We start from the raw sequence: 22,640 nt of genomic DNA, 5'->3' as shown, positions 1-22,640 counted from the left end.
CCGGGTTGAATGACACTGCACATCTGGCGCAGGAAACGTACGCTGTCCGCGCTGTAGTAGCCACATGTGGTTCAGATGCCTAAAATCTGGCGTTAAAATAAATTTAAAAAAACAAAGCAAAAAACGGTAAAAATGACAAGATGCACACAAACATGGGGTCAGCAGTGGTACCTTTATTTGATGATAAAATTCCAATTAATTCACGGGTACTAAACTTAAGTAAAGCTCATCAAAGTCCGAGGCAACCCGACTCCTTTTAGACGCCCAAGTGTTTCAGATTTTACATCTACAAAAATTATTTTCAAGGAGGATTTACAGTTTGTACATTTAATCATTACACCTGGAGAAGCCCTGTAACATTCCTTCTGCAGCAGCTGATTGATGTCTATACAAAAATGTAGAGCAGCTTCCGCTACTGTGGTCCTTCTAAATGTGCAATTTTGTAAATATATATTTTTTTATATTATTTTTTACAATCCTGATTATACAACTATGAAATTAGGAAAAAAGACAGGCACTTTTTACTTCCACAACATCCTCAGTGCCTATAAATAGAAAACAAAATAACACCACCCATTTTTACACATATATATAACTATATAATAGTACTGTACTTAAACATAAGAGCAGTCTCAAGCTTCCGATCAACCACAGTCAGCAGTTATAGCCATAATTACAACGCTTATTGCATATCACAGTCTAGCCGTCTGGAAAAGACAAGATTTCTGCAGAAATGTCTTTATGGTTTTAACAGATGTACTGAACCACATAAATCTCTATGCAGGCTGCTGCTGCCAGAGTGTTTCAGGCGAGTCCTGGATAAGAAACAGCTCACTGCATTGTTGAAAAGAAAAATAAAAGTATTCAACAAATAAAAAGTTGTCCTGTGAAGGACGTGTTTCCTCTTGCTAACAGAGGTGATGACTAGATTCAGCCCACTTGTATTGTACTGCGCAGACGGAGCTGAAAAAGGTCACTTGTGTTCAGATGTGGTGCGATAAATAAAAATCATAATGTAACTCAGATGACCAGATCTTTGAAAATTCTCACTCTGAATGACTCAAAACTTTAAAATGCTCCGATCCTGCATCGTTTTTGAAGGTAGTCTCATCATTGATCACTTATCAATAATTCTGAGTGGGAAACACTTTCACTGGTGTGTAAAGGGAGAGTCTGTTGCATAGAACAGTAATTGCAAGTGAAACAGAATCTAAAAAAACCAAAGAACTTCCGTTTTAATCATCTCCCCGAAATAGTGACATTAAGCCTTTGTGAACGCTCTGCTCATTTATTTTTGCAGAAAGTAAAGAAAGCAGCAAAAAGAAGCAGATCTGCTCCAAAATCTCAGTCTTTGTAGTGTAAAACTTGTGTTGGCTAAATTAAGACATCTGTGTTGCACTCCTCACAGGGCCGATCACTGCTTTAACAAGTCTTTGAGCACGGCTCCACCGCTGGCCTCAGCTGAGACCGGCACAGGAGTGAAGGTGGGCAGGGTGTCAGAGATGGGCTTCATCAGCAGGTGGCCTCCTGGGCCCCCAGAGCCGGAACCAGCCAGCAGAGGCACCGCTGCAGAGCGAGGGGCCAGGAACGGATTGGAATCACCGGCTCGCTTCTGGGAAACTGGAGCCCCTGAGAAGAAAGAGGCTTAAATTTAAATAAAGCTGGATGCATGAAAGGAAATAAGAAGCAAGTGTTTTTCTTTTAAGTGGGCCATTTACCTGCGGCCATGCTGGAAGTGCCGCTGCTGGTTCTTCCCGCGGGTGGGGCGCTCAGAGGCTTGATGTCATGAACCGGAAGCTTTGGTGCAGGCAGAGAAGGAGTCGACTCCATCTCCAGAAATTTCACAAACATCTCTGAGAAGGACTGCAACAACAAGGAACATGACAGCGAGTGAATGAGATATTTTACTGAGCCAAATGGGGAAATTCTTCCTGAAAACCAAAGTAAAGAGCTAGCATCACAGTAGCATCCTGGTAAAAAATAAGATGAAATTTTCAAAAAGAAACTTGTTTTCTTATTCTTTAAATGTGGATTCTTCACAAGCACTAATATTAAAAAGCATTTATTTTGCTAAAAAGCAGTTTTGTGTTGTAAAGGGTTTTATTTATAATTGTTGCTATCATCTCAGCCTTTTGCACATTTCTATATCATTCTGTTCTGTCTGGTGTTGCACTGTCTTTGTTTTTTTTGCAATTTTTGCACATTGCACTTCATGTAGTCCTGTGTTGATTGTGTGTTATATGTCATATGTGGCACCATGGTCGTGGAGGAACGTTGTCTCGTTTGTGTACTCTACCACTGCACGTTCTATACATTTTGAGGACATTTTAGAAGTTAAGACCCTGGATCAAGTCTGCGGACTGTTTTCTGTTTAAAACAACTAAAAAGTCATGTAAAAAAAAAAAAAAAAAAAAAAAATAGTAGGACTGGGGGTTTGTGGGTCCATGTGTGGTCTTCTGCCAGAATCATGACTTTTCGTTATTTATTGATTTTGTTTGAGACTAATTGTAATGGTGGCTATTAAGTACAGAACACTTGTCAGTATTTCTCTTTAATGAATCCTGTGTCAGTGCTACACTGCATGGTGATGAAAGACAGTTTAAGGAACTGTTGGGCTGGGTTCTATTCTTCAGGGCTAAATATATACAGTGAGAACTGTGAATCATGTCTTACAGAGTTGAGCCCTTGGCCACTGGTGGGTCTCTGTGGAGTGTTTGGGACACTTTGTGCTCCTCTGCCTCCCAACCAGTTCGATACCCATCCAGTAACACCGTGGCCCCTGTCCTCCAGCATCTGCAGGTAGGAGAAGTGCAGATAAATATTTGGGATATTTAGAAGAAATACACCGATTTGCTATGATCAAATACACAAAATAGACTTAATTCTTATTTAAACAAGCACAAGGATGAACAGTGCTGGCAAAGAAAAGGTGACACTGATGATTCAGGCTACTTTTTGGGATTTTCTTTTGTCACAAAGTTTTTTTCCCCCTTACAGCGCTTGCCAAAACTTTCTGGAAAGTTACCCCCTGTCACTCACTCCAAGTCCACAGTTTGTAGAAGAAGCTTTACTCACTGTCACACAGTCCTACCTAATCAGAATCATCAGTTCTCTGGCAGGATTTAACTGGACAGAACCCATATAGACTTTATGGATGACAGCATAAGACTTAAAAAGGGGACAAGAAAGGGGGTTAGCTTCTCTACAGAGACAGATTCTGAAAACTTGCCTGGTTTTGTGGGACACTTGGCTCCCATAAACACGAGTTGAGTGGAAAATTTAAATAGCATTAACAGGAAATGAAGAAGGGATGAGGAAAAAAAAAGCAGAATGATTTCCAACACAATAAAATGGCTTTTCTGAGGAGTTTTAATCGCATTGCCCCTCACTCTGTATCTGTTTTCTTTTAGGAGGGTTGGATAATATACTTGGAGTACTCTGGCGGGAGCCCTGTGGGAATCGCGCCAGAGTACTTCAAGATCTGGACAAGAAAATGTTTTTTTTTTTCCAGGGCTGAGCTCCGAGAGGATTTTCAGGGACTGCTGGAGTCAAAAGAAACTGTTGGACAACTTTGTAGTTGACTGAACGATATCTGAAGGACATCATTACCCAATTCATCCTGTCAAAAATGTAAAAAAGGCCTGTTGACAGAGTGTCAGTGTGACCTGTGACGGAGAACGCAAATAACGGAATCAGCCACTGAACTAAACTAATATTGATCAGCCTGACATAAATGTAACATTTTGTGAAGCTGACATAAGTAAATGTTTTTGCCAAGTGTGCCAACGCAGCGTTAACGGTGCAACATTTAAAAATACTACACAGGTGCAATTTTGCTGCAATTAATATTTGACTCATTTTAAACTGAACTTGCTGGAGTTTCTTCTACAGAAAAAGGTGTCGCTGGAGAATCTTTTTAAAATACTGATGGAAGAGGGAGTACAGAAGGCTCTTTTTTTTTTTTCCTCCTACGGCTTCTGCAGAAATTCTCCTTTTATTTTTCCTACTGCTACATTCGTCTCCCTCTGTAAGTGCTGTCTGGGAGTCCCATCATCCCACGTGGAAGGAGATGCTCACAAACTCAAGCCTGCTGGACTTTGCATATGCAACTTTCCTGTTATCATTATTTCATCAATTGTGACAAGATCCCCGACAGCACTGCCTGAAACGCAGCCCCAAACCATGACAGAGCCTCCACTGTGTTTCACAGATGGCTGTGGACACTCACTGTTGTTCCGCTCTTCTGACCTTCTCTGTACTTATTGTTGATGACTGAGCCAAAAAAAATCAAATTTCATCACTCCATAAGACCTGTTGTTACTGATTTTCAGTCCAATTCTTGTGTAATTTGGCAAACCTCATCCTTTTCTCCCCCTTTCCCTTCCTTAAAAAATGAATTCTTGACATTCACATTTCCACTGAGACTGTGGTGGCGGGTGTGGTTTTGGCTCGGCTACAGGAGGAGATGTGGAGAGGAAGGTTCAGAGGTTCAGTGTTAAGGAAAAGCTGAGTGGCACAGCTGTCGCCGATCTTTTAATCAACCTCATCTATTTATGCAGTAGCATGTTAGGCATGGACACTCATGGAAGTACCGACAGCAGCTAGCTGATGAGTCTATGAATGCACATAAGAGTGAAACACACCTCGCTGGAGTATAAAGTGTAAATATAATAATAATAGTGAAAAGATGAGTTCATGTGTGAGTGTTTGGGAACCCACAGTAGACAAGAGGCCAATCTGATGAGGCTTCAGTGAACAGTAGATGGATCAACAAAAGAGCCATGTGTCATGTGTCAGGCCTTTGCTCGATTTCTTTTCCCATTTCTTAAAGACATGACTTTCAAATACTGCTAGTAACAAAATGTCTAAAGACACTGCTTTGTTGAATTGCCTGTAATGTGTAGACAAAACTAGTTCATCCCTTGAATTAGGTACCTTATAATGCTATAATGGTTCATAGGTCAGTGTGAAGTGGCTAAACAAACATATACACACAAATACATTCCTCTGAAAATGTTCAGATACAAGGACTGAAAATGATTGAAGAAAAAAAAAAAAAAAGGCAGCTGATGTCCAAAGAAAAACTTTGAAAGGCCTTTAGATTACTGGAGAATTATTGCCCAAGAGCATTTTAAAATAATTACAAACTAACTCCTTGGAAGGAAAATATGAAATGATGAAGGGTGGGTCGAGAATTTTGCACGTATAAATCTTTAAACACTTAATTAATTTGGCAAATAACCAATATTCAAGACCTTTTAGTGATTACTGCAGGAAGCATAAGGATGTTAAAGAGTCAGTTTTATTTTTAATTAAACAGACTTTCATTTTTTGGTTTTCTACTAATTCAGAGTTTTAAGAGAAGCAAACCAGCTGCTACCAGACAGACGCTGTCGCATTGGTGTCTTTTCTTTATCAACAATGCTTACCAACCTTTTAGGTAATTGGACTTTGTGCAAAAAAAAAAAAAAAAAAAAATCAATGAAACAAAATGATTATTGTCAGTCCAGAAATCTCTCACCTTTTCAACATCTTCTCGGTTTAGACCCAAGACACTTCCCATGAGCTTCAGCACATCGGCACGCTTGGTTTTGGGTGTGTGGAAGTATCCTAAGAACAAGTTACGCATCAGGACCCTGCAGAAAGAACAACATGGGCAACAATGCTGACTGATGATGTAATTTCAAGGTTTTAAAAAAAAACAACAAAAAAACCCAAAGATGTGGCTATGATCCATTTTTATGCAGCTGCATGAACAATACCTAAATTCAAAATGCATCAATCTTCATCAAAGCTTATTTATAGCACTAAACACTAGAGTGGCTAGAAGGGTACATTTCTTTTCCATAATTGCTGCAATCCTTTAAGACCACGTATCTCTAAAATAATCCAGTTTCTGTGAACTTAGTACAATTTGGAGGGATTTATGTTGCTAAAGATGGAAAGTATTTTTTTCAAGCTAGAAAAAAAAAAGGATTCAATCACTTCAGTTTAACAGAAAAGGTTTAGTTTGATTCACCTGGTTTTCCCTAAATGGGAACAAACTGCTTCAATCATAAGCTTGATCTTCTCAATTTCACAGTTAAAAAAATGAGAACTTGAAAGTGGGAAATCTACCTGAGGATTTTATAATAATCCATTAAAAACAATGGAAAAATGTGATCATAATCTAAATAAACTGGAACTAATATTTAACAGAAATGCACTTGAAACTTACTTGTCTATTTTACCCTCTGTGCTGTTCAAAAGGTTCATGAGTTTCCTCTGTGCCTCTTCCAGCATCTCCTGCCTCACATCCACTGCAGCATGGACACAAACAGAGCGACAACTTTAACAGTAATGTTCAGGCCTCTATTGCACATGGGCCACTTTGTGCCTCTTGTGTTTCAACATCTGCAGTGAAACCACAGTGACACAAGTTACAGACTCCTCTAATCCTTCTTGATTAAAAATATAACAACGACTGCACAAATACAACATTTTTCTCTCCCGTTTATCAACAGATGTAACAACAAATGGCAAATGACAAGCAATAAATTGTACTATTTTGTAGGAAATTAGGATAACACAACAACAACAAAAAATAAAAATGTGTATGTTTTCTGGCTAAGGTGGAAAATACAGTGCAAAAAAATGTTTGGCAAAGTCTTAAATGAGTCAGAAAAACTTTCAACAAGCTGTTAGTGTTGCAAAAAGATCTGGATTTACAAAGATTTCAGGCTATTTACTTTTCTGAATCTCAGATATGTTAATCTGTGGTTCAAATGACAGAGCAATGCTCCACAGACATACCAAAGCTCAACTGTTCAGTGCGTTCTCAAAGTTAATCAACTATTTTTAGACACAATGTAAATTTTCATATAGGTGACTGATTTGTAAAGAAAATATAGCGCCTCGTATCAGGTCTGGACAAAGTCTGAACAGCCAGAGAGCAGTAAGGAAAAAAACAACAGTCTGAGAATTTGCTGTGATGTAATGGTCATATCTGATAGGAATGAAATCTGCTGCAGAGTGTGAAACAACGAATGGCTTCCCACTTCAGAGAATTACAGTTTCACTCATTTGGTCCTTTTCTTGGCCTATGCAAGGGAAGTAAGTGTTTCTTCAAAGGCTGGCAGGTAGATGCCTTCCACACGATATTTACAAAGTGCTGTGATCTTTAAACCGACAGCAGTTTTACTGCAACCTCACATTTTTCAGTAAAACTGGAAAGCTGTGCTTTATACAGTCTGATAAAGACACCATTAACACAACATTTATAGTTGAGATTTTTAAAAAAAATAAAAAAATAAAATAAAGACATGTTTAAGTCAGTAGGTGAAAGTGCTTGGCTGAAGCTCACCTTGTTTTTTCAGCTCCTCAATTTGTTCCTCCTTCAGATCGAGCTGATCCGTGAGACGAGATGCTGAATCTAGAGCAGCGTTGGCTTCATCCAGGTTTATCTGACAGAGAAAGTTACAGCGTTACATAACGTTTGTCTTACTGATTTTTATTAAAGTGTGACATCCACCGTCTTCAAAAGATTACCGTATTTTCACGACCATAAGGCGCACTTAAAAGTCTTAGATTTTCTTCAAAAAGTGCGGCGCGCCCTATAGCGCGGTGCGCCCTATGTGTTGTAAGGAGGACGTAGTAGAGAACACCATGAGAACGTTAAAGGGTGAAGTGTGGGCGTTGATCGTATATACCGGGACAATCGCACATACCTGTATAAAAGAACAGGTATGTGCATTATGCAGGACATCGTTGTTTTAACAACCCTGAAAATGGCAAAGAGACACGCTTACGAAGCACAGTTTAAACTGAAGGCCATCAGCTACGCGGAGGAACATGGAAATCGAGCAGCGGCGAGAGAATTTAAGATTAACGAATCGATGGTTCGCAAATGGAGGAAGCTGGAAAACAAGCTCCGGCAGGTCAAGAAAACGCAGCTGAGTTTCCGCGGACATAAGGCGAGGTGGCTCGAGTTGGAGGAAAGACTCGAGCGGTGGATCATCGAGCAAAGCGCGAGCGGGAGAAGCGTTTCGACGGTCACCATTCGGCTAAAAGCAGTTTCACTAGCTGAAGAGATGAACATTGAACATTTCCAAGGAGGTCCGTCTTGGTGCTTTCGTTTTATGAAACGGTGCCATTTTTCCATCCGGACCAGGACTACGGTAGCGCAGCAACTTCCAGCGGATTATAAGGAAAAGCTGGCCATCTTCCGCTCCTACTGCAGCAAACACATCGGTGACAAAAACATCCAGCCCAGCCACATCACTAACATGGACGAGGTCCCGATCACTTTTGACATCCCGGTGAGTCACACTGTGGAGAAGCAGGGGACCAGCACGGTAGCGATACGCACAACGGGGTATGAAAAGTCTTCTTTTACTGTTGTGCTTGGCTGCCATGCTAATGGACAGAAACTCAAACTATGGTGATTTTTAAGCGAAAGACTTTGCCTAAAGAGAAGTTTCCAGCAGAAATCATCATTAAGGCAAATGAAAAGGGCTGGATGGATGAGGAAATGATGAAAGAGTGGCTGAGGGAGGTGTATGTAAGGAGACCAGGTGGTTTTTTCCACGCATCACCATCGCTGTTGATCTGTGACTCTATGCGTGCCCATCTCACAGCCGATGTGAAAAAACTAGTGAAACAAATGAACGGTGAGCTTGCTGTCATTCCGGGAGGCCTGACAAAGGAACTCCAACCGCTGGACATCGGTGTGAACCGCCCGTTCAAAGTAAGGCTGCGAGCGGCCTGGGAGCGATGGATGACCGGTGGAGACCACAGTTTCACTAAGAGTGGAAGGCAGCGCCGGGCGAGTTACGCCACAATTTGCCAATGGATTGTAGATGCTTGGGCTAACATGTCTGCTGGCACTGTTGTTCGAGCTTTCGCAAAAGCCGGCATCGTTTCCGAGGAGCTGCACGGCACGGAAAGTGACTCTGACGGTGAAGACAGTGAACCTGGCATGTTTGATGGAGATTTAGCGCAGCTGTTCAATTCAGACACAGAGGATGAGGACTTCGATGGGTTTGATTGATGATAAAAATGTGAGTACCAAACTTTGTTTTGCTCCTGCTTTATTTTTAAATACGCACACTTGTATGCTTGTGTGTTGTTGATGATGACGATTACCGGCAATAGAAATGTGAGTAAGGTACCGAATTCAGGGTTGCTCCCGCTTTATTTTTAAATACGCATACGGTACTTGTATGCGCCCTATGGTCCAGTGCGCCTTATGTGTGTGTTAAATACAGTAAGGGCACACATAACTGAGACTGCGCCTTTTAGCACAGTGCGCCTTATGGTCGTGAAAATACGGTATATGAAATTCTGATATCTAGCAACTTAAAAAAAGAAGAAGAAGAAAATAGCGCTACTGATGCTAATCACAGAAATGATTCTCTGACAGGTGATTGGTTGCTGGTTTACCTGGAGAGCAGAAGCTTGGTCCTCCAGTTTCAGAGCTTTTCTTTTCCACTCCTCTTTCTCCTTCTTGTGCTTCTCAAGTTCTGCCGAGTACATGGCTTTCTCTTCTGTCGGAGAAATGCAGATAAAAGTATTACTAAAAGTAATCAAAAAAGGCATTGCCGGGTACACCAACTGTAAAGTGCTATGAGGAAAACACAGTTTTAAATATTCCAGGATAACAGACACACTTATCCTGCTCGAGTCTGGTCTAAACAGCAAAGATCTCTTTGAAGCCCTCAAACTTGCCTTGTTGGAATTGCTCTAGCACCATCTGCAGGTTGGAGAGTGATACTGCATACTGGTTGACTTGTTCCTGAGAGGTTCTGAGTTGGACCAGCGCATCGTCTCTCTGCTTCACCACCCCATTTAACTGCTCCTGCAGAGACTCTACCTGCATGCTGGCCTGTTGGCTGGAAGAGAGAGGACGGGTAAGTAGAAACACAAAAAGAATGACACAAATAATTTTAAAACATTTTCATGCAAAATTATTTTAAGGTAAACAGCAATGTTGGATCCAAGTGAAAGTAACACAGTTTTATAATCAGTAAATAATTAGCTGTCAACTAGTGGTACAAACAACATTTTAGTTTGACAAAAAATATTTGATCCTACCAGGTTTAAACATGTTATGTAAAAAGGTCAAGGGTGAGGAAAGCCTACTGTAGATGTGTTATTTCTATGCATTTCCGCTTCCTTGTCAATGAGAACAAAGTGCAATATACATAAAGAAAATACCTGAACTAATTACAGTAAATAACGAAGAGTTCCTGGTGATTTTATCAGTCTTTAATCAAACATTTTAAAACACACATTAGTTTTATGCTAACCTGGCACTCTCCACAGCACTTGAGGATGTCGCCAGTCTCTCATCCAGCAGAGCCACCTTCCTGCGCAGCTCTGTCTCTCTGTCCTCTGCAGCGAGGGCTTCTCTCGTGTATGAATCTTCAATCTCCAACAGGTGATTACGCAACCGCTCTAGCTCCAAGTTTAGGCGGTGCTCTTTGTCTCTCACATGTTGGAGCTGTAAACAATCAAACAAACAAAAACAAAAAAGATAGCTTCAGCAGAGTGCCATTTAATTTGAAGCAGCCATGTGTTATTATCAACAGACTAAGTATTTACTTGACTATACAGTTATAGGGTATATATACACAATGGTTGAGCGACATGATGAAGCAGAGATTCTATACTGCAATAGTCTGAGTATTTAATGAATGAAAACAGAGCATGTATAATGATGCCTGATAATTAAACTTGGTAACCTGGAGGGTTCCATATGAAGTTACAATACCACAAGTAAAATTAAGGGCCATGGGTGAATATCGTTCTTTTACCTCAGACTGTAATGCCGCAGTCTCCATTTGCTTCTGCTTGAGTGCCATCATCACCTGATCCCTCTCCTGCTGAAATGCCACAGCTTTGTCCTGCATGGACTTCACTTCGTTCAGGAGCTGATTCAGCTCACCAGATCTACCCTACAAGAGAGCAATAAACAGTAAATCATAAACAAATTTTGAAAGAATAAATGACAAAGTTTCCTGTCTAAAATGACGCTGATGGATACATTTCATTACTAAAATGCGTCAGTATAAATTCAACTACCAAAAAAAAAAAGTTACTGACCTGCTCTTTGTCTTTGAGCAGTTTCTCCACAGTGGCAGCCTTCTCGCTCATCGCACTCAGTTCAAACTCCTTCTCTCGTAGCAGGAGGGAAACCTGCATGTTAGTTTCCTGCAGAGCTCTAAACTCTGACTCTTTCTCTCGAGAGCGTGCAGCAACCAGCTCATTCTCTTCCTTTAGCTTCTTCACGTCCATCTCAAGAATGAGCGCACGCTCTTTGAGGTTGGTCACCGCCTGCTTCAGAACTTCGTTGTCATTCTCACGGTTACGCAGTGCTTCACTTACTTGAACTAGTTGGTCTCCTTTGCTTTTGATGAGCAAGTCTTTCTCCCTCACAGACCTCTGCAAGGCCTCCAGTCTCTCTCTGACCTGTCGAGCCTCCTCTGCCTGACTTCGCTGCTCGCTTTCTGAGGCAGACGCGGAGTTGGAGAGTCTGTGGTTGTTTTCTTGAAGAGTCCTGATCGTGTTTTCTTTCTCAGTCAACTGTGCTTTTAGTTGAACAACTTCTTGCTGCATCTTCTCATCTTTTACAGCAGAATCTGGCTGATGGCTTGGAGCATCAGTACTGAGAGAAGAGCCACTACACTGAGTGGCTGTGACTTCAGGTGTCTGTGTGACGCTGTCCAGTTTACCTAACAGGACATCCTTTGTGCTGCTGAGCTGGGTAATAGTTTGTTGAACCTGTGCGAGCTCCAGACTCAGACTTCCCAATCTCCTTTCCTTCTGCTCGTAATTCTGGACCAGTCGAGCGTAGTCCACTGAGAGCTTTGAGCTACAGTCACTGTCGGCAGAAACCTGACTCTGCAGTTTGATCAGCTCCTCGTGCAGCTGAGCCGACTCGTGCTGCATGTTCTTGACTGTTGTGATGACCTGCTGCTTCCACTCCTCCATCTTCTTCACCTGCTGCTTCAGTGTGTCCCGCTCCTGCAGTAGCTCCTCAAACTGGTTGCTGCTGACCCCTCCAGAGCCAGCACCGGGCTCTCCTCCTGAGGACTGCAGTACGGTCACCAGCGTTTGGCACTTCTGGGTCAAGGCATCGATCTCTATGTCCTTCTCCCTAATAATTCGAGACAGATTCTGGATGGTCTCCTTGAACATCTCCTGGCTTCCCGAGGGATCGCTCATGTTAGAGAGGCGCTGATTTTCCTGCTGAAGCTTCAACAGGGCTGCTTCCTTTCCGGCCATGATATCCATGAGGCGGTGATAGTCGGACCGAAGCTGGCTGTTCTCTCTGGTCTTCTCGTTAAGCACGGCAATCACTTGCTCTCTCTCCACAGCGTATGCCTGTAGCTGCTGCTGTAAGAACATGACATCCTGGCTGTGTCCGCCTCCCATGGAAACTCTGGCATGAAGTGCCTGAATTTCCAGGTCCTTCTGCATGATCATCTGTGAGAGTTTTCCCACTTCATCACGAGAAACCACCAGCTGATCCAGCTGCCTGGTCAGTGAGAGGTTCTTCTCATTAAGCTGGGTGATCTCAGTCTCTTTCTCCTTGATGCCCCTCACCAGTCTTTCTATATCTACCTTAGACAGGTCGTGTTTCTCATTGCCATTCTCCTGATTTAGGGTCTGAGTCTTTTCCTCCTGCAAGATGACCTCTCCCTGCACAGACGGAGAGTTGGCTCTGCTCTGACTCTCACTAAGCTGCTCTACATTTTGCTGGAGGCGGGTTATCTCTTCGTCTCTGGCCTGGATGAGTCTGTCATAGTTTAGCGTTGTCTGCTGATGGTGAGCACGGGCCTGTTCAATCTCGCTCTGCTGAGCCTGCAGAGACTGTTGAGAGAGAAGTAGAGAAGCTTGCTGTTCCTCAGTGGTTCTCCTCAGAGTCTGGACCTCCTCTTCCAGGGCATTACGGGAGGATTTGAGTTGGGTGATCTCCGTCTCCAGCTCTGTGATGATGTCCAGAGTCCTGGGCTCAGCCAGAGGTTGAGGTCTGCTCTGTTGATCCCTGAGGCGGTCAATCTCCTCTTTCAGATGGCTGTTCTCCTCCTTCATACCTCCCAGCTGCTTATCCTTTTCATCTAGCGACTGTTTGAGCGTTTCAACTTCCTTGGTGAAAACTGAAACCTTATTATCCAGCTCTGTCTGTAAATCTGCAGCATTTTGTTTTAAAGTGTCCATAAAGACATCTTTCTCTTGCAGCAAATCCGTCAGCTGCTGCTGCCCTGCAACTGTGATCGATAGCATCTCATTGGTGTCTCTGTGGTCAGCTGCCACCTGCTCCACATCTCTTTTCAGCTGAGCAATCTCCATGTCTTTCTCCTGGTTTAGTTTGATGGCACGTTCATGCTCAGTCTGCAAAGCAGAGGCGTCCATAGATCGAGCTCGAGTTAACTCCTCGATGGTCTGCTGGTACTGTTTTACCTGTTCTTTTAGTTTGTTCTCAGCCTGCGTCAATTCACCTTCGAGCTGGTATTTCTCCAGTTTTAAAGCTTCAATACGAGTATCCTTCTCCCTCACAACCCTGTTCAGAACACCCTGGCTTTCCTTCAGCTGCTTGGTTAGTTCTTCCACTTTACCCAAGGTCTGCTCATTGTCCGCCTTGAACCTCCTGTTCTCCACCTTCAACTCATAGTCTTCAGACATCACCTTCTCGTGGGAGCACCTCATCTCATCCAATTCTCTCCTGAGGTCTGACAACTCTCTCTCCTTCTCTGCTAGCGCCTCATTAGCACCCTGTGCCTCACTTGCTCTCTCCCCTCCTTCATAAAGTTTTGCTTTAGCAGCAGATAACAGCTCCTCTTTCTCCTGCAGGGTCTTCTTTAGCTCGGTGACCTCTCTGCGTGCATCCCGGCTCTGCTCCTGTGAGTGTCCCAGTTTGTCTTTTAGCTCTTTCACTGTCCGTTCCAACTGTTGTTTTCCCATATGCAGCTCGTTAAGGGTAAAAGCACTCTGGCTCATTTTCTCTTTTTGGGTCTCCAGCTCTTGCTCAAGTGCCCTTTTCTGGTCACTGGATGTGTTGAGCTCTGCAGTCATTCTTTTCAGCTCTGTCTCAGCCTCTTTCAGCTGTCCAGAGAGCTGCTCTTTCACTGAGATCATATGCTAAAGTAGAAAAACAAAAGTGTTAATGTTGTCTCTACTGTTGGGCTTTGTTGTGTCAAGTTGGACTGTATTTTAGTTTTTGTTTTGTTTTTTCAAAACGATGTTTTTTCAGGGTAAACCATACAGACTTCATATAACTGCTGAGGAAAAGGCTGAGTTGTTTATTGTGCATTTTTCTAATCAAGTAAAAAATTTTAAAAGTCCAAAATGTGTCAAGAAATGACAATCTGAGATGCTAAAATGTGACACTTGATATCAATATCTCTAAATAAGTTGCTGAAATACAAATAAACAAAGAGATAAAGCACCAAAGTCATGCAGACCTGTGTAGCTTCCTGGTTTTGTTGGTCTAGTTCCTCCAGTTCAGACATCAGCGTGTCCCGCTCCTCCTCAGTAGCTCTCAGGATCTTTTCTCTCCTCCCCAGTTCTGCCTTCAAATCATCCAATGACTCCAAATCAGACTCGGCTTCATTTCTGCTGACTAGTTGTTCTTCTGCCACTTTAAGTCTTTCTTGCAGATTAAGCTGTGGACAGAAAATCTGAAACTTACTTACAGAGGCTGAGTACCTTCCGCAACCCATTATTGGCAGGAACCAATCAACAAAACCACCTTTTGGTTTTCTTTGGTGACACTGTGTTGTCTAACTGAATACTGTTTTTCTTCTTACCACTAACTGACACAATTACACAGAAAAAATTCAAATAAATTAATGCGACAAGTTCACGGGTGACTAAAATAATATTTATGTACAATATAAACAAACCTTTTCTTGTTCTAAGTCTTCCTTTTCTTGTCTCAGTGCTCCAATAATGGTGTTCAGTTCTAAGATGTCTGCATGCTCGACTTCTTCCTTTGGTTCTGCCTAAAGTTAAAATAAGTCATTAAATTAATTGGAGAAGCCTATGAAGGTGACTCCAGCCATTAAAAGCAAAAACTGCACACCATTTAAATGTATCTGTTGTCCCCATTTAGGTCTTCGTCTTGTGCAACTCTTTTGAAGGTCGCCTTTCTTTGGTGTCACATTTGACATGCACTAGATCTCCTCTTTCTTTTTTAAAGGAATGGTACACAACCTCCTTAAATTTGGCAAGCCTGATCCTGTTTGCACTCCTGACCTGATGTGTTGATTTTGTGCTTAGACAATGCAAGCTTTCCACTTGAGACTGCTGTTTGATCTGAGTCACAGCTGGAAACGCAAATCTTATCATCGGTGATGATCTTCAACAAGAAAGCTGAATCAATGTGACTGAAGTCCATCACAAAGTGTTCAGGATTGAAAATCCAGTGTAAACAAAAAGCAGCATAAGCACATGAAACAGTGCAGCACATCACTAGATGACAAGATTAAAAGAGAGGTAGCCAAACTTGCACACAGATACAGTTTTTGCTTTTATAGCCAGAGTCACTCAGTTTATGCAAACATGTGCACATTGCTGATCTTCATGCTTACCTCCAGGTTTTTCAGTCTCTCTATTTCCTTTTCTGCAGCTAGAAAGTGGACATTTGAGTTAATATACAGATAAGCAATGGCTTAAAATGTGACGCCTATGACAATTTTCTGCATCTACATGTTCCTACAATAAAAAATAGAATTAGCAATAGCTGCAACATCAATAAAGAATGTTAATTAAGCAGATAACACATCCATATGAATAAGCCATAATTTAACACAATGAATACCTTCCAAGCTATTTCTTAACATTTGGATCTCATGGTCTAGCTGGGCTTTTTGCAAAGCCTTCCCCTCCTGCTCTTGTACTCGTGTCTGGAGCTCGGCCACGGAAGCCTGCAGCCGCGTGTAGTTCTGCAGGAGCCCGGTATTCTCTTGCTGAGCATCATCCTTCTCAAGCTGTAGTGAGGCTTGTATCTTCTGTGCCTCCTCCAAATTGGCAGACAGTTCGGCCAGCTGCTTCTCATGCTGCTCCGCTGCTTCTTGCAGGGACTGTATGGTTTGATGGAGTTCATGCAGCTTGGAGGTGTCTGACACAGAGGTGGGCTGACCGCCACCTGGAGAAAATTATTAAGAGGACCAATTTAATTTGTGTGCGACACCAGAGTTGTGCGACTGAGATACAACTATTTTACATCAGATGCATTTACATATGTGCCTTGCTCTAACACACTGTAAGAATTTAGGTCATAGCAGATCATTGTTGCAATAAACTCTCAAAACTCTCTAATGGCCCAAGCTTCCCACAGTTATTCCAAAAATGAGCTGACCACTCTGAATCTGTTCCTCCAGCTCCTCTATCCTCTCCTCGTACTCTGCCAGCTCCTGCCTGTGTCGCCGGGTGACATCTGCCAGCTTCTGTCGCTGGGCATCTTGCAGAGCTGCAAGTTCATGCTGGTGTTCATCCACCTCACGACTCATCTCATCTCGAAGCTCCTGAAATGAAAATCCCACAGCAGCAAAGTTAGAAAAATGCAATATCATTTGTACAGACAACAATAACAGACCATAACATTTACCTTAATAGTCCTTTGAAGCTTGAGAATCTCACTGTGGTTGCCATTACCAGCTCCTGTTGCTGTTGATGCCTGTTACAAAAAACAAACAAACAAAAAAAAGTGTGTTCATGTGGTTATTTTTAAAAAAATATTCAAAAGGTAAAACCATCTGTTCCATAGTCATTTAATTATTCTGTAGTCTTACCTGAGACATTCGTCGCCAGTGTGCTACCTCCGACTCCAGACGCATGACTTCTGTCGACAGCCTGTTGATCTCTTGCTGCGACCAGATCACGTCGCTGAGGTCCATTTCTTCACCATGGAAGCCATGGTGAGATCCTGGGTGACGTGACAGGAAAGAGGAAGCAGAAGAGGTGGTAGTGGACGATGACGTAGTGGTTACGGGCAACATCGCAGGGCCAGCTGAAGCAGACTGGGCTGATTGCTGTAGCTTCTGGACTTCTTCTTGAAGCCCACTCTGCCGAGCTTTCAGGTGACTGATCTCCACCTGAAGGGACAAAAATGACAAGACTTTCCCTAAAAGACTTCCAAATGAAACTGGGTTTGTCTTAGTCTAACAAAGCACAAATGCCAAGTTTGATTTAGGCTAGACATACATGTCTATTTAGAGCTAAAATTCCTTTCATAAGTAGCTTTCCATTGCAGATAAATTCCCAGTGTTATTGCCACATCTGCAAACAAGGTTCACATGTTGGTGCATACAAAACCTTTTAATAAATCTAAAACTGAAATAATGTGTCTTAACCACTTTTCAATCTTTTCTCACTTAAAGCCAACACTGTTAAATTCACATGTACATACATCTTTCTGCTGCAGGAGGGTCCTGTATTCTGCAGACTGACGCTTGATTTGGATCTCCGCTGCCTCCAGCTTCTCCTCAAGCTCTGCATGAAGCTTTCGCAATCTCTCATGCTGCAACAAAGACATATCAAGGAGTAAAGACTGAAATACAGAAACATTCAGAAAATTAGAATGTATTTACAACTTTTACAGGGATCACAGTCAACTACAAGGCAGACATATTGGATCTCAGAGACACTAAAATACTGCATTTTCGCCAAAACTAAACCAACAATATTAACCCATTTCTGTCTATTTACAACTTTTCTGTCTACTTTTTTCAGTCGCACTGAGCTCCAAGCTTATTTAATCCTTCCAGAGACTTAAATCTGTTTGTGACCATAAAAAGCACATCACAGAGTACATGGCCTTATGCTTTTATAGGGTTAAATACTGGCCACAAAACAGATGGGAACAGCAGTAGCTTTGAGCAACTGTTACTCAAAAAGGAAGATCTAATGTAGCACATTTGCCCAGGGCTATATTTAGCCACAGATTACAATGCATTTGGAAGAGTAGTGAAAGCAGCAGGATAGTGTGTGAGGGACTCAAAGTCAACTATAGCTTGAGTCATGGTAAGACAGAAGCATACAAACAATGTTTTTCACTAATGTGTTTTTAATAGTTTTGTGGGAGCTCAATGTCACAGAGGAAAAGCAATATGAAGCCTAGAGACAGTGCATGCTACTAGGTCAAATTCACTGTTGGCTTATTTATCTTAATTGGCAGGAAGACAAAATACAGAATGCTGCTACTTTTATTCATTAAGGAAGGACCTATTGCCATCTTTAAAACATAGTTCGATAGTACTGATAAAGTTCAACTATGATTATGGAAGTTTGATGACTTGGGGTATGAGCAAAACAGACAAACCAAACAACAAACCCACAGTTAATAATATTAGTTTCACATTTCCTGTTATGAAAGTGGCCAGAAAGGTTTAAAGTATTGCAGAGTAAAAAGACTAACCTCAGATTTCTGAACACCAAAAGCAGACTCGACTTCAGCCAACTTGGAATTGGAAACCTGCAGTTCCGTGGCAGCATCTGTAGTTGCATGTGGGGGAAAAAAAACATTTTAAAAAAGTAGCAGTTCCAAAATTATTCATGACTCAATGTAAAAATCACGCAGCACATGATTTAAATCTGTTGCATCATTTTAATGATACAACTACAATAAACACAGTAAAAACACACTTGTGCATTACTTTTCTTTGTATTGAGAGGGGCTTTTCTGCTTTATTCATCATGGTATATGTAGCACATTTAAGTGATTCTAACTGGAGCCTAACCTTGCTCACATGATAAACAAACACGCTTGGCTGAGCAGGCTGAACATTCCTCGCCATCTTGTCTGAGTTATGTGATCTAACAGCTGAAGGAATCTCAGCCAACACATAACATTCACACCAAGCCTCAGTTAAAGATCCAGCAATAAAAGTTTACTTAAAAGTCCCTCCTGCAGTGATAACAATTCACACTTCTTGTTTCTGTCTGGAGCTGTGAGTTGGATATCTGTGGCCAAAGTTCTCTTTCTGTCAGTGTTTTATCATTCATCACTGTTTGCTTTAGTAAGATGACACTTCAGGGTTTAAGTGGGTAAGGTTGATGGGGCTCTTCTAATCCAATCTCTACAATAACTGCATTTTAGTACTATGCCCAAAATTGGCGAATCAGCAATCAGTATTTTCATATTATGCAGTAGTGTAAAAAAATATATTAAAAAAAAAAATCAGACTCTTTGCTCCCTTTTTCATATCTAGCAACTGATGAGTTCAAAACAACACTGACAGGAAAATTGTTAAACACCGACTACAGTTTAACTCTTGGTGTAAACAACGAAGCAATTTAGTGAATGATGATGAGTTCAAAAACTAGATATGAACACCCAAATATGAGCAATTCCGGAAATCAAACAACGCCTCTCTATCAGTGTTGACGATATGCTGCTAAACCTCAGCTGACAATGAAAAACAGGGCCCATGTTTGCTTAAGTTTGCACCTAAATGAACTCAGAGTTGGAGCTTTTACTTCGCAGATAGCCTCAGAGGTGAATCGAGTCGCATATTTGGTAACATGCATTTGTAAAAAAAATTAATAAATAAAAAAATTCCAGTTGATAAAATCAAAGGCTGATGGGGAATTAATGTGTTTCAACATACAAGAATGTGTCTACATGGAATATAAATAACCAGTGGTAAAGCTGAATAATCCAGTAGTGTAACAGGAAAATAACATAATGCATAAGAGGGAAAAATCCACTTTAGGATTCTAAAACAAAGAGCTGAATCTACTTTACAGTTAGTTCTTGAATACTGAAGATAGTCTGACCATGTTCTGATAGCAGATTATGCTGCACAATAGCCATCAGTCTAATCAGGCAACAGTCAGTTTGAAACGAGACACCTTTGTAACTGCACCACACCAAAATCACTGGTACAGACTTTTGTGTTACAACAAGTAAACTGCTGTGTTTCTCCGACCCATGTGTCCATATTCAGCTGCTCTCACCTGGAATTTATCTGTCGGTTTACAACTGAATTATTATTTTTAAATTCAGATATTACTGACTTTAATGTACCATTGAGAAAATTTTGAGTGTAATAAACACAAAAGGAAATTTTTACTTTTTCAGGAACTAGGAGTTCTTTCAGTCAACACATGTCTATCAGAAGCTCAACCTTAAATATAGTGCTGTGGTGGTGTGGGAATGCAAGTATGCAAGTATGCTCTAAAACCTACACTGTAAGTCACAGCGGCTGTTTCAGCCCTTCAACAATTTGGAAACTTTTGGAACTTTTAGTTCACTGCTAATGGATATAAAACTCAAACACTGTTATCATACTAGCTGTCCCACTCATTCAGTGCCAAACAGAGGAGCTCCTTTTAAGATCAAAAAAGTTGTTTAACTTTTATAGACTAATAGCACATAACTATAATTATATACAGCACAGTATGGATTGTTTTGGGGGGGGGGGGGGGTTGTTGGGATTTTTTACATCTAATGAGGACTCACAGTCACAGGTGTCTAATTAGATACGTAGATATTTTACTGTAAATACACAAGAATACAGAAATGCTTGCAACTTATTTGAACTTCTAAAGACTTGTATGACAGGCCTTTTTAAATTTTTAGTTTTGAATTGCATTGTATATTGTGCTTGATACTGAATTCAAATTTTTCAGAACTCTTAATAAACTTTCAGAAGTTTTAATAAACCAATTTGTTTATATTTTATCCTGCATTTTGAATCAATCACCATTTTGAAAGGTATGCATCCCCGTTTAATACATAGCTAGGTATTTCACTGTCTATATTATGTGCTGCTGTAGAGCACTAATGTTATTATTTATTGGAAATGGCCTATATCTCATTTGAGATTAATTCCAAGCACCTAACAAAGTAAACTACATTTACACACTGATTTGACAATTTATAGCAAAACTAAGCTGAAAATGACAGACTTTAACACAACAGCGCTACTGTAATCGTGATGTCAGTTAAGTTTAAATCTTTATACAAAGAAGATGATTCAACTTCAAGTTGAAGTTTGTGATGGTGTTAGAGTGAGCTGTGCGGCAGTGCAACTCGTTTCTGATCCTGATATAAATGTTTGTATAAGCACGGTGCAGTACTATATTATTTTCTCAATTTCTTTCAACAAAAGTGAGTTGTGTCTGTTATCCGTTGTGTCATATCCAAAATGCTCAGTGAAAGTATAATTCAGAGCTGAGAGGCCACCAAAAAGTTCAGATTTTCTTTGTGATGATGTCTATTTCGGCAAGTATTATCTTGTGTGGGTCAGGCAAAACAAGCAATTTATGCATTTCTGCTCTTTCTGTCACATCTGAAAATTAGAAAATGCACTGCAATATAACCAGTTACTTCAAGTCAAAACTTTTGAGGGATTACTTTTGGACGTTTATGAGCTTTAGTAGCAGTTTATTAGAGTGAGGTTATAGGACATATACCAAAACTGAAAATCATGTCCCTACACGTGTAGAAAAAGCCTCACTCAGGTGTGCTCTAAAGGTGATGTGGACATCGCACGGATCAAACCAGGAACACAAACAAACTTACCTCCTACTTCTTCTACACCCTCCAGCAGCATGTCTTTGGTAAAGTTCGATATCTGCCCGGTGAAAGATGACAGACTCCCGCTAACCTGGCCCAGAGACTGGCCGAGGCCGGAGCCGATTCCCCCCAACCACGATGACATCTTCGGAGGAGACAAAAACCAAACAAAAACAAAGCAGGGCCGAGGAGGACAGGGGAGCTAGCCTAGCGTAGACTCGAAAGATAATACAGCTAGCTCGCTCATCAAGCTCAGCTGGAGACTCTCAGCCACGGGGGACCCGTAAATTCTAAAATCCAATTTCTTTCCTGCGTGACAAAGTCGCTTTCCAAACCGACAGAAGCTCATTTAGCAAGCCCACAACCCGGCTAATGACAGCTGGTCGTCCACACGAAGTAGTTCCTGAAGACCGGCGGACATAATATCGAAGTCTGACAGCTAATACCTGAGATGACGACTTTATGTTGGAGTCTGTGTCGTCTGCGGTCAGCCTGAGAGGAATATTCAGCGGTTTTTTTGGCAAGTCTAAACACGACAGCGACCCAAAAGTGCCACCTCGACTGCAGCCATTATCGACTCGACCGTAGCGAAGGGTGTCAAGTTTGACGTGGACACCGCACACGACAGCGGTGCATTGTGGGATACTGGAGGACCAACACACTGAAGGTGCGTTCAAGTCCCGAAGAACACCAAGCGTTGCAGTTCCATTTAAATAGTTTATTATAAATGGTGTAAATTCCACAAAATACATTATACTACTACCAGTGTTGGGCAAGTTACTTTGAAAAAGTAATTAATTATAGTAACTAGTTACTTCTTCAAAAAAGTAACTGAGTTAGTAACTGAGTTACAAGTTTCTAAAAGTAATTAATTACTTAAAAAGTAACTATTGCGTTACTTTAAGAAAATGTTTAATTGGCCATTTTTAACTACTTTTGATGTTTCCTCTACATTTCACCTTTAAAAACTATTTACTTTGCCTTGTTTGGTATCATCCTTTTCAGCACAACCTCACGTGTCTGGATTTACAGTTATGTTTTCATTTTGGCATACTGTATTAACACAATTGATCTAAAATCAGATAAAAAACATTTAACGTTGATTGAATAATATTTCATAACTTTAAATGTAAAT

General features: G+C 41.2%; 1 protein-coding gene across 1 annotated transcript; it reads right to left on the bottom strand.

The window, feature by feature from the left end:
• Nucleotides 1-160: 160 nt before the first annotated feature.
• On the bottom strand, nt 161-22,096 carry trip11 (thyroid hormone receptor interactor 11). Its single transcript, XM_085342908.1, has 21 exons — nt 21,512-22,096; nt 18,401-18,477; nt 17,393-17,503; nt 16,776-17,078; nt 16,592-16,660; nt 16,343-16,508; nt 15,803-16,129; nt 15,573-15,610; nt 14,886-14,984; nt 14,445-14,645; nt 11,083-14,121; nt 10,794-10,934; nt 10,287-10,480; nt 9,706-9,869; nt 9,421-9,524; nt 7,343-7,442; nt 6,218-6,299; nt 5,522-5,636; nt 2,674-2,793; nt 1,719-1,863; nt 161-1,629 (listed from the first exon to the last, which is right to left on the bottom strand). Exons 1-21 carry the CDS (start codon nt 21,648-21,650, stop codon nt 1,415-1,417), a joined length of 5,949 nt encoding a protein of 1,982 aa, XP_085199034.1. The 5' UTR covers nt 21,651-22,096; the 3' UTR covers nt 161-1,414.
• Between the last annotated feature and the right edge of the window lie 544 nt (nt 22,097-22,640).

The sequence above is a fragment of the Diplotaxodon limnothrissa genome, linkage group LG19 (assembly GCF_057381915.1).
Source record: "Diplotaxodon limnothrissa isolate DT_005_m linkage group LG19, D_limnothrissa_male_GT1.1, whole genome shotgun sequence".
Lineage (NCBI taxonomy): Eukaryota > Metazoa > Chordata > Actinopteri > Cichliformes > Cichlidae > Diplotaxodon > Diplotaxodon limnothrissa.
The sequence above is the reverse complement of the archived record's forward strand: the minus strand, read 5'-3'. Positions and strand labels throughout refer to the sequence as shown.